Source organism: Astyanax mexicanus, chromosome 9 (genome assembly GCF_023375975.1).
Source record: "Astyanax mexicanus isolate ESR-SI-001 chromosome 9, AstMex3_surface, whole genome shotgun sequence".
In the NCBI taxonomy this organism is placed as follows: Eukaryota; Metazoa; Chordata; class Actinopteri; order Characiformes; family Acestrorhamphidae; genus Astyanax; species Astyanax mexicanus.
In genome coordinates, this window is record NC_064416.1 from 38,231,798 (window position 1) to 38,244,295 (window position 12,498).

The following is a 12,498-nucleotide window of genomic DNA, read 5'->3' on the forward strand; positions in this document are numbered from 1 at the left end:
TTGCACTCTAAATAGCAGTTACCATAGCTGCTAATGCTGCTGTTAGCTTGACTAGCTTCCTGACAAGCAGAACAACAGCTCCCGAAATCCCCTCGGAAGTGACACAAACAGGAAGTGACATCATAAGATAAATAAACAGAAAATGAACACCAATTTCTTGCAAAAAACTTTATCCAACATAAAGTTAGTGATCTAATACATGTGTTTTTTTTTTTAAAAATCAAAAGAAATTAGAAAATTAAACAGTGGAAGGAAAGTGGTAAACCATCTTCGAGGAAGGAACGTCTTCGGAAAAAAAACGCCAATCACTTAAACGTTTGGTGAAATCAAATGGTAGAAAAACGCTAGAGCTCAGGGATATGATGTTTAATAGTGAAAGTAAGAGCATTTCCACATTGCACAGTGCAAAGGAAACTCAAGGAATTGGGACTAAACAGTTGTGAAGCCTTACGAAAACCATTTATTAGTGAAGCTAACCTAAGAAAACAGCTTTAATTTGTTAGGAAGCATAAAGATTGGATTTAAAGATTGGAAGAATGGAAGAAGGTCATGTGGTCTGATGAGTCCAGATTTACATTGTTCCAGAGTGATTGAGCATCAGGGTAAGAAGCGAGGCAGCTGAAGTAAAGTGATACACCTATCCTGCCTAGTGCCTACTGTAAAAGCCTGTGGGGGCGGGGCTATGATCTGGGGTTTCTGAAGTTGGTCAGGTGTAGGTTCCACAGCATTATGTGCCCATTATGTGCCCAGCTGACTACCTGAATATTCTGATTATAGACCTTTTGTTTTTCCGTCCAGGCTGTTTATATGAGCAGAATAAGATTCCTTATATTTGAGTTATCTGTGAACTCATAAAAGCATTCATATTAGAAGCACACTTGATTTACTGTCTATTTAGACAGCAGCTCATTAGATATTGGGACACGGCCATAGTTTAAATAGTATCATTTAGAATTTAATTTTATACCTGCCTGCTAGTGGGGTGAGAGCAGCTGGAGGAGCAGAGCTGAGAGCCAGGCATCTGTTCTTCATTTGTCCTCCTGCCATAAGGAAGTAGTGCAGGCAGAGAACGAGTGCAGAATGGACAGAAGGGCTGCTGTCCAAACTGCTGGAAAACCCAAACAAACAGTTTAGATTACATCCACAGACATGTACACGCATTCACATACACACCAACACCCCCACACCGGCTCCTTCTCTCTGTGTGAATGATAATACATCAAAGCTGTGGAGATCACAGCCAGATGAATCTGCTCCTTCACGTACGGGCAGGAGACAGACAGACAGACGGACGGAAGAAACTGTGATTTAGTGTGTGGCGTGGAGGCTGGAGAAGAATGAAAGAAGGTGGTCATCCTTGAGAAAATGCTGCGAGAGGAAACATGCTCTATTCCCTGAGACAGGATATACAGCCTGTGATCTTCCTCACGACTTCATATAAAGCCCTTCAACATTGTGCCATAAAATGCAGGCTGCATATACAGGGCTGAACCTTATCCTATCTGTGAAACATGGTGGTGGCAGTATCATTGTCCGGGCCTGTTTTGCTGCATCTGGGCCCGAAAGGCTTGCCCTCATCGATGGAACAATGAATTCTGAATTATATCAGAGAATTCTAAAGGAAAATGTCAGGTGGGCAATGCAGCAAGACAATGACCTTAAGCACACAAGTCTTTCTATCAAATAATGTCTCAAGGAGAACAAAATCCTGAAATTAATCCAATGGAAATGTTGTGGAAGGACCTGAAGCAAGCAGTTAATGTGAGGAAATCCATCAGCATCCCACTGTTAAAGCTGTTTTGTACGGAGGACAAAACTGGTCTGCAGGGCTGATCAGCAGTTACTGGAAACGTTTAGATCGGTTATTGCTCCAAAGGAACAACATCAGAAACCAAAAGGTCACATATCTTTGCCACTCCTAAATCTGTAATATTGGATAATTTTCCTCAATTATTTAATGAAGTATAATATTTTTGTCTCATTTGTTTAACTGGGGTCTCTTTATCTACTTTTAGGACGAAAAACAAGAAATTTAGAAATTTTTAAAGGTTTCGCTTTCAAGCACCACTGTTCACTAACATACCAAAAGTAATGGGACAGCATTATGTAGCTCTGTTATGAAGTGTTACTTCATGGGAAGGCTCGGGAATGCCCACACCTGTGCAAATGTTGAGGCGGTACCTTGTGAGCGAGGCTAAACACAGTATTTTAGATTCTTCACCTCTTACTTAAATGACAGCTTTGCACATCTTGCAGCATTTTCATCTTGCAGCATTTTCTCAGTCAGCTAACAGCTGTGATGAACTTGTAAAGAGTTAATTACTTGATTAATTTCTTGCATCTTAATGTGTTTGAGAGCATCAGTTGTAAAGTAGTGAAGAGGTAGAGTAACAGGTATACAGTGAATAGCCCTATTTAAATAATGTTCTAATCCATGTTATGGCATGAACTACTCAACTTACTAAAGAATAAAATACTTTAAGAAATGAAGGTAATTCAATCTGAAACATTTTAAGAACTTTGAAAGTTTCCTTACCATTAAAAATGTCATGATGAAACTGGCTCTCATCAGGACTGCCCCAGGAAAGGCAGTTAAAAAGTTACCTCTTTTGCACAGGATAAGTTCATCAGAGTTACCAGCCTCAGAAACCGCAAGCTAACAAAACTTCACATTTACTACATTCATTACTTCATGATTCCTTATGTGTTCCTTCATAGTCTGGATGACTTAAGTATTCATTTACATTGTAGGAAAAAAAATATATAAGAAAAAAAAATGAGAAGGTGTGTCTATTTTTTACTGATACTGTTTGTCCTGGCTGATCAACATCTGTAATAGATTTTATATATATATATATATATATATATATATATATATATATATATATATATATATATATATATATATATATATATAACTCAAGATCTTCACATGTAAAGCACATTTGTGATGTTTTTCCTATAATTGAAAACTGATATAAACAGCGGCAGATTATTAATGCTATTAATAACATGGGCCGAACATTTAATCTGTATTTTTATTTAGTCTTGATGAGAGTTTATGTCTCTGTTAATCAGGTTTATAATGTCATATTTACAGACATGAATAGGGAAGTGTAATGAAGGAGGGATGATTTGTTGTAATGAGGAGAACAATAATAGAATTAGTTTGCATCATGTGACAGAAAGAAATAGTTTTTCGGTTTACATTGGCTTAAATAAGTCTAATCATTCTTTGGCACAGTTTCATTATGTGTTCATATATTTCACCTGTTCAAAATGAAGAAGAGCAGTTTAGTGGATATTTACTCTCTCTCTCTCTCTCTCTCTCTCTCTCAGGCGGAAGTGCTGTAAGGGGTTCAGGTTCGTGATGGGACAGTGTATACCCGAAAGTAGGTAAAATGATGCACATTTTAATCAAGCAAATTCCTTTTTTTTCCACACAGAAACAGACATGTCAAAATTAATGAGATGTTTAAGTGTTACTCAGCGCCGGCGCTCGCCATTAGGGTATTCTAAGTACAAATGCTACATTTGTTGATTAGACCTGATTAAATTATGTTTATTGAGCTGTAAAACTTATGGATTATTTTCCATGTATTTTCATTTTTTCCAATTTTTTGCACGAGCAGCCTCTCCCCCAGCTCCGCTGTGCATGCGGCTACTATAGAACATGGTTTAGATGGGCCCTCTCACTTTAAATTCTTTTTTTTTTTTTTTGCAAAAAATTTACCTTTGTACTGTTTATACCTATGAATACGCTTTACATATTTTTATTATGATCACTATTATCAAATATATATATTTTTTCACAAACCAGATTTTTTGGTGCCCTATAGGAGTGGGCAGAATGCTGGCATCTTATCTCAGGGGATGACTTGGGAAAACCAAAACCTCTATAAGTTGTAAGGTGTTATCTTGTGCGTGAATTTGAACACTAAGACCTGATTGTGGGTGCAAAGGGAGTGGTCATTCCATTTTTGAATACCAGAAATACCAGAAATATGTCATAGAAGGCATTAACCTCCACATTGGACAGCGCAGTGAGAGGTAATAATCGTGACCGGCAGTATCTGTCCAGAATTGACCATGTGGACAAACAAGAGACTCTTGCAGAAATCACATCCATATTGAATGCAGGAGACCCTACACACATATACTGCAGACAGTGGAGTTTTCTTTAGCTTCCATGGGAAGTGGCACAATAATAGTCCCACATTCCTTTACATTTGGCATGTCTGTTTTTTATTTAGTGTACAATTATAACAACAGATAACTTACTAGACAACCAATTTAAACACTAATAATTTGTAAAAATGAGTCGGGCTTTGAGGTGAAACTTCCTTTTTACGCTTTCAAGACCTGCAAAAGCTGCTATCATTATAGGAGCTGATGGAGATCCAAATAAAATAAAAAAATAAACCTTATTTTTGTCATTAATATTAATGGCATGAATGATATTATATTTTTCTGTAGTTTTAGTGAAATTAAAAGTCCTGTCCACCAGAGGGTGCTGTTGTCCTACATATATTTATTATGTATAATAAATGATTGTGTTGCTCTGGTTGCTTGTGTGCGCAGGTGTAGATGTGTGTGCAGGTTCTCCGTGTGAGCAGCAGTGCACGGATAACTTTGGGAGGGTGGTGTGTACCTGTTATAATGGATACCGCTTCGACCGGGAAAGACATCGACAGCATATCCACCCATACTGCCTGGGTACGCTGGTGTGCATTGGCATATTCATATAGTACTTTTAATTTTGAGGGGCCAACATTAATAGCTGCATCTTTCTGTCTCCCTCTCTCTCTCTCTCTTCTGTCTCTCTCTGTCTATCTATCTCTCTTTCAGATGTGGATGAGTGTGAGGAGTCTAATGGAACATTGTGTGAACACACGTGTGAAAACACACCGGGGAGTTTCCGCTGCCGATGCAGAGTTGGTTACACACTGGCCGCAGATCAGCGCTCCTGCATACCTGCACACAACAGTGAGTGTGAATACCTGTTTATTATATGTGTGTGTGTGTGTGTGTGTGTGTATATGTTTGAGTCTGTGTATTTAGTCTTGGATGTGCCTAGAAATACACTGACATTCCAAAAGTCATGAGACAGGTAGTATCATATTCCATGAAATAGAGCTATAGAACGCTGCACTGGCCAGTGGGATAAATGTGTGGTGTAGGGCTGGGTAATGTTTAAAAAAAAAAATCTCTATATTCTTCAAATATATGAGCAATTCTCAATTTCAAATTAGAATTTAACTTCATACATAACAACTTTAGTTGTTTTATTTGTAAACATTTAAAATGATGTGCAAGCTATATTTTCCTTTACTTTTAATATATGTTTATGAGTAGTACGCAGCCCCCTTCAACCTTACATGCAGCTTTTATATTAAACACATTGCAAAAATAACCTCCTTGTATTTCAGTTTAGAAAAGGTGTAAAATATGTAAATCACTGCCACTTAAGAGCGTTCTTTACAGGTTTCTGACAGAAGCCAATGTCTATCTACTGAGATTCCCTCTGGCAGCTTCTTCTAGGTAAAGAAGTACAATCTCCATTGTCCCATTTTAAAAATCACATAAAAACAGTAAATGAATTCAGTTAACCTCCCAGCCCTAGTGTGGGGTCTTCTCCACTGAATGTGGGTGTGATTTCTGCCAGAGTCCGCCACTTGTCTGTTCAAATTGACAATTCCTGATCATTACCACCCACTGCACTGTCCACTCTGGGTGATAATGCCGGTAATGACGTATACCTTGATGACCTCAGTCAAATTCCTATAATTTACTGTGCCCTGCCATTTGCACGCTGGTCAGTGTTTAACCTCATTCACAAGATAACACCTCACAATTGTAGAGGTGTTAACACCATTGTATTGCATTGAATAATTCCATAAAAATAATACATTTCCCTGTTTTTGAAATTAATTATTAATTATTTGCATTATGTATTGTGTGTGTCTCTGTGTGTGTGTGTGTGTGTGTGTGTGTGTGTGTGTGTGTGTGTGTGTTTGTGTGTGTGCAGTCTCTTTCTCTCACTCAGCAGGCTCTGCTGGGAAGTCTGATAATCAGATGAGTGCTGGCTCCTGCTCCCTGACCTGCCAGGACATCATCAACATGAGGACCAGCCTGCAGCAGCTCAAACTCCGCATCGGACACACACACTCACCTGGACAGGTAACACACACACACACACACCTTTACCAGCACACATACACACAACATCCACCTGAACAGGGGCCATTAACATACTGTATATCTACAGGTACAGGTAACTTACCTGCACATACAGCTCTTAGACATCCAGTAATCTCTTTACTTTCAATAGGCGTTCTAGTATAACATAGCAAGATCACTGTGACGATTTGATTGCATTCAGCATTCACAGTTCCACTCCTCCACAGCTCAATACTGGGGGACCATATACCCCTTTAGCCCAAGCATGGCACAGACAATAGTAACAGACAGTAGGCACAGAGCATCCTATTCTCATATCAGTGTCCCTCATATGAGATGTTTGTTTGTGTATTTGTATTTATTCTAATGGATTTCTTTCATTTTAGTGAAAAAAAAAAAAAATTGGGGTTTTTTATGTGCAGATGCCATCAACTGGCTTAGCAAATGGCAGTGAAAAAACACTTCCTGCTAGGGTTGGGAAGAATTCTGATAGCCACCCCCCCTCCGGACCTCCAGGAGCACCTGGACCCCCAGGCCTGCCAGGTATAGTAAGGGTCAAACGATATCATTGCATATCATTTATACAGTAACACACTGAACACCTGTAATGTATACTGTAAAAAGAAAAGCAGACCTAATATACGGCAGTCAAATGAACACTGCCATTTTTCCTTTATTTTAACCTCTTTGGGTGCACTCAATAACCGGAAATTGTACAATTGTACAAAATCCAGTGTACCATTTTTGCAGAAACTTTATGGAAAACAAATGAACTAAAAACTGAAAAAAGTCTAAAAATCATATATTGTTTAAAAAAGGGGGGAGGATTTTTTTTTTTGCAAACAATTAGTTGGTTAACAGTTGGTTGCCAGTGCTTTTATGCAAATGAACTAAAAACTGGAAAAAAGTAATTTTAGTATTTTAGTAGAAAATATTAGTATAATGTAAAAAAAAAAAAAACATCATATACATTGCTTAAGTGGGCGATTTTTAGCAAACAGTTCATAATAACCAGAAATTTTACGAAGCCCAGTGTTTAAAAAATGCAGTAACCTGGCAGTGCAAAACAAATTAACTAAAAACTAAATCTAAAAATCATATTAAAAAAAAAATGATGAGGTGATTTTTTTTACCACATAATTAATTTGTTAACAACTTACAGCTGGTAAGTAGCAATGGAAATAAACTGAGCTTTGGATTTTAATGGATTTTTAAAAAATGTCAATTTAAAAAGCCTTTGTCTGTAGTAAAGCAGTTCTGGAACAGATGGTGTTACTGCACTCTCTACTGCAGCACAACACTCTCTTACACACAACACATTCACACTTTCATCATAATAACTAGAAAAAGACACAGAAACACAGAGAACTCTGTAACTATTAAAAGTAAAAGTATTTTCTTTAGAGAAATTACAGATGAAGCCAGAGATCATTGAGTTTCCTCCACCTTTAAAAGACTGGAAACGGAAAGAAACTGGTACAGGAAGAGTCATGTCTGGCTGACCCACATGGCAACAGCGCCTTTAGCTCAGCTTAACATGTGACTGAGTCTCAGTTTCAGCAGTAAAGAGAAGAATTAAATTGCAGTAATAAAGTTAGTGATAAGATGAGAAAATAAAAAAACAAAAAAGCAACAGCCACACAGCACTGCTACAAACTCTGTACAAGTTTCTCATAGTTTTGTAAAATGCAGCACTCCTGTTCTGTGCTATTAGGACATCCAGGGCCTCCAGGGCAGAAGGGGGAGCCAGGAGCCCTGGGCCAGCCGGGCCCTCAGGGGCCCAGAGGGGATATGGGACCAATGGGCCCCCAGCCTGACCTGGAGCACATCAAACGAGGACGCAGAGGACCAGTGGTAGGCTGTGGTAGTTATTTAATGCCATATTTATCTCTTATAATGTATATGCACTTATTCATGGTGTAACTAAATTTTGAACTTGATCATCTCAGCTGCCTGTATGTAGAATAAAAACTCTTTCTAGGGGTTTTAACTTAACTGAACTGAACTTTTCTTGTTATGTTTTCTCAGGGACCTCCAGGAGCACCTGGAACTGACGGACTTAAGGTGCGTATTATGGTTATTGCGTAAGAGTATTCATTGGATAAAGGCCTTTAATGATGTACATTTAATGTATTAACATTTAGATCAGTATAAAAAATGTAGTAGATTTAATCTACTTGGTTTAGTGAGTTGTGTTAAATTTGATATTTATACAGTAAAACTTTCAGAAAGCTACAGGCAACTGTTCCTGTGTTTTTTTTCCTTACTATGTTCCTCACAGTGGAAACTGACAGTTTAAATCTCAACTTAAATCTCAAAGTTTAAATACAACTTTTTGTATCCTTCCCCTGAACAACTATGTTGAACAATCTTTGTTTTTAGATCATTTGAGAGTTGGTTTGATGAGCCCATGATGCCACTCTTCAGAGGAGATTCAAATAGTAGAACAACTTGCAATTAACCACCTTAAATACCTTTTCTCATGATTGGATACACCTGGCTATGAAGTTCAAAACTCATTGAGGTTACCAAACCAATTTTGTGCTTCAGTAAGTCAGTAAAAAGTAGTTAGGAGTGTTCAAATCAATAAAATGATAAGGGTGCCCATACTTTTGCACCGGTCAAATTTTGGTTTAATGCACATTGCACATTTTCTGTTAGTACAATAAACCTCATTTCAATCCTGAAATATTACTGTGTCCATCAGTTATTAGATATATAACTGAAATGGCTGTTGCAAACACCCAAATATTTAGAACTAAAAATGATTAAGATTAACAGGGGTGCCCAAACGTTTTCATATGACTGTATAATGTAAAAGTAAACATTTTCTAAACTTAATATAATGTATATTGTGATGGACAGGCAGACTCTCCAGGGTTTATCCTGCATTCTGCCGATGAATAAATGAATAATGAATAAATGAATAAATGAATACACTAGCAGTCCTACCGGTCCTCTGTAAGTGAATAATAATGACATGAGCTGTTTTTTTTTGGTTTTACAGGGAGACAGAGGTGCTCCTGGACCCCGGGGCCCACCAGTGAGTTTTAACTTTTCCTTTTATGGTCAAATTCTGCATCAAGTTCCACTTAAAAACAAGCAAACAAAAGCTTAACAACTATTGTCATAAGATATATGTAGGGATTCGTTTCTAATGAATGCAGTTACTTAACCCTACTATTCAACCACTTAATTATTTACACTAACACTTCCCCAACCTCACTTACATTCAAGTGCACTTTACTCATGATTGGGTATTCACATATTCACATTCTCTTTTTAGAACTATATTTGTTACAGATGCATATTTATATTATATTTCTCTGTCACATCAGCCACTTTCATAATCAATGTCATTGCACATTGCACATTGCTCTGTTAATTATTTAATTATTTAATGAACATTAGCAACATCTACTGCACTGCTCTGTTTACAGATATATATTACCTTGTATAGTATGTTTTTTATAGCCTTATATTTTTTTCTATTCTTCTGTGTTTTAATTTATGTTTGAATCTGTTTCTTATTGTATTGTGTTGTTGCTGCTGGATGCCTAAATTTCCTTCGGGATAAATAAAGTATCTACCTACTTACCTACCTACCTACTTACCTACCTACCTACCCACCCACCCACCCACCGACTGCTAATTATTCTATCAATATTTAGTGCAATGGTGTTCCTTACCTCTAACAGGTAGTTGTTCAATTAGGATAATTCACTCATTTTACATTAAAAAATACGTGTTCAATTTTTTTTTATGTTTTACTACATTATTAGTTTTGAAAGATCAACATGTAAAACAGTAGTTTCACATAACATTGAAACATAACATTGCAATTTTGTTTTAGTTCTTGTTTCTGCAGGGGGGTTGCAAATGTGTGAGATTAACCATTTTCATATTATATGTTAATTACACTAATTAAGGCAAGCAGAAGAAGTTTCAGACTGAAAAAAATACTTTTAACTATTTTTCCTAGATCTTCAAACTTTAAAACGGGTCAGATTGACCCGGAACATAACAGGAGGGTTAAAGTTTATTCCATTGCTCAGACATATGTGCAAATGCACAAACACAGCTTATATCAGAGGTGTCAAATATTTTTTTGTTTTGGGCCAGAAGGAAAAATATAAAAAAAAAAGTCACGGGCCACACTCTGTAATGAAACAAATAATGAAATATACCACTTTAAATATATATTTTTTTCTGATTACTTCATTTACACACCATTTTACTTGACTTACTATCTTTATCTTTGACAGTGTTGTGTAAACTAAGATTTTTCAAATTAATGTTTAATTTCATGATGCCTTTTAATATTAAACTCCTTAATTACGGCAACTTTTAGACTCTTTGCCCCATTTTTCTGCGCTAGAAATGCGCACCCTCTCCGCTTTTAGACTCTTTGGCCAGTTTCTGACACCTAGTGTTCAAACTTTAAATCTCACATTATAAAAACCTGCTTAACAACGGGCCAACTTTCATTCTATTTCTAAAATACCTCGCGGGGCCGATCCAAAAAAGGAAATGGGCCACAAATGGCCCGCGGGCCGTAGTTTGGGCACCCCTGGCTTATATAGTCCCTGTAGAGAAGCATTGCCAGTATGGTACAGTATTGATATATTTGTAAGATGAGACAGGATCAGTTATATCTACATAGACTATGCTACATTCCAAATAGCTTTGTCAGTTCTCCCAGTTTGTCTCTGCGCAGCTTGTAGATATAAATGATACTCTACCCAGTACTTTTGTCCACTGGTTTATTTTTAAAAAAGGGTATAAATGTGCTTTGATCTTTCTCACATGTGGCAATATTGGAGTCACTTCTGTGCTAATAAAGTGTCTGTCTCTGCTCCAGGGACCACCAGGCTCCTTCGACTTCCTCTTACTCATGATGGCCGACATCCGCCACGACATCATCGAGCTGCAGGAGCAAGTGTTTGGGAAGAGGCGGGACTTAAATTTGGACATGACTCCAAATTCTGTGGGGGAGGCGGAGCTTGAAGACCGGGGTTCAGGAGAGTCACTGCTTAATACGTGACGATCTGCTGACTAAATCTGAAAGTAATAATGAAATTATCAAAAGGACCCAAAATCTATGGAGGGCCAGGAACTGAATCAAGCCCTGCTATAAGACAACTTTGGATCCAAAATCAAGGGGTTGCCTGCAGTTTCCTCTTTGTCACTGTAGTGAGAGCTGGAACAACACAACACTAGTGCCTGGATGGACTGTAGAGGGCGCTGGAGAGGCCAGATAAATTGAGAAAGCACAAAAGAAAGACTGTTAATATTAAACTACTACCAACTTTACCTGCTTTTGTGTGTAATACGTGTGTGCATGGACCATGTACATTCATGTTGTCAATGCTTTTGCTATATACTGATATATATATAGGCCCAATCCTGTTTCTAATTTGTACCCTACTCCTTGAGGTGAAATCCTCCCGCTAAGAATTGGGACAACCAGTGGAGCGCTAAAGTTTAGCAACCTAGCTGCTGGTGGTTAACTAGTTAACTTTATGGCACTGTCAGAGGTGGGAGGTGGGAAAAGTACTGAAAAATTGTAATTAAGTAAAAGTACCTTTACTTTGCTAAAATTCTACTCAAGTAAAAGTAAAAGTACCCATCTAAAAATCTACTCGAGTAAAAGTAAAAAAGTACTCAATTTAAAATGTACTTTGAGTAAAAGTTACATAGTTACTTTTAATTATTTGATGTAAAAAAGTAAAACAAATCATAAATTAAATTAAATTGTTTTTAATGAACTATTATTCCACATAATAATTTGGACCTATGAGGCAGTATTTGTTCAGACCACCCCATAAAAACATTTTCAAGAAGAAGTGGTATAGGTTTCTATGATCCATTTTTTTTTTTTTTACTGTTAAAAATGTGGTTAAAAATGTGGTCATGGTCATATAGGTGACTATAAACAGTATTTTTATCATTTTACAGGTAATTGTTATATTTTAACTTCCAATTGCTATGCTTTAACTTATATTTAATTTTTTTTTAACATTAAAGCAGATTGTTTAATGATAAAAATACTCACCACCACATGTTTCGCAGGTTTGATGTGGAAGTGTTGAAAGCTGACAGCTCTGTCCGGCGGGGCACATTTTGCATTGCATGAGGACGTTATTGCCTTGTTATTCCACGCGCGAGCATCCGTGCACCGGTGCAGCCGCGCCAATTTTTTTTTTCAATTCAGACAATTTTTTGTTTTTCCCCAGCAATTTATTTTTACTCAGTAACGGTTAAGTAAATTACTTGTGTCAAAATGTACTTGAGTAAAAGTAAAATTACCTATTTTAA

General features: G+C 37.2%; 1 protein-coding gene across 1 annotated transcript in view; it reads left to right on the forward strand.

Annotated features, from left to right (window-relative positions):
• The window catches only part of LOC103022881 (collagen and calcium-binding EGF domain-containing protein 1), a 39,381-nt gene extending 27,888 nt beyond the window's left edge, over positions 1 to 11,493 (forward strand). The window contains exons 3-11 of the mRNA XM_022679825.2: positions 3,340 to 3,392; positions 4,582 to 4,716; positions 4,849 to 4,986; positions 6,029 to 6,180; positions 6,603 to 6,723; positions 7,895 to 8,034; positions 8,209 to 8,244; positions 9,188 to 9,223; positions 11,042 to 11,493. Of these exons, the coding sequence (XP_022535546.2) occupies positions 3,340 to 3,392; positions 4,582 to 4,716; positions 4,849 to 4,986; positions 6,029 to 6,180; positions 6,603 to 6,723; positions 7,895 to 8,034; positions 8,209 to 8,244; positions 9,188 to 9,223; positions 11,042 to 11,224 (994 nt within the window). The 3' untranslated portion in view covers positions 11,225 to 11,493. The remainder of the gene's footprint in view (positions 1 to 3,339; positions 3,393 to 4,581; positions 4,717 to 4,848; positions 4,987 to 6,028; positions 6,181 to 6,602; positions 6,724 to 7,894; positions 8,035 to 8,208; positions 8,245 to 9,187; positions 9,224 to 11,041) is intronic.
• Positions 11,494 to 12,498: the final 1,005 nt, after the last annotated feature.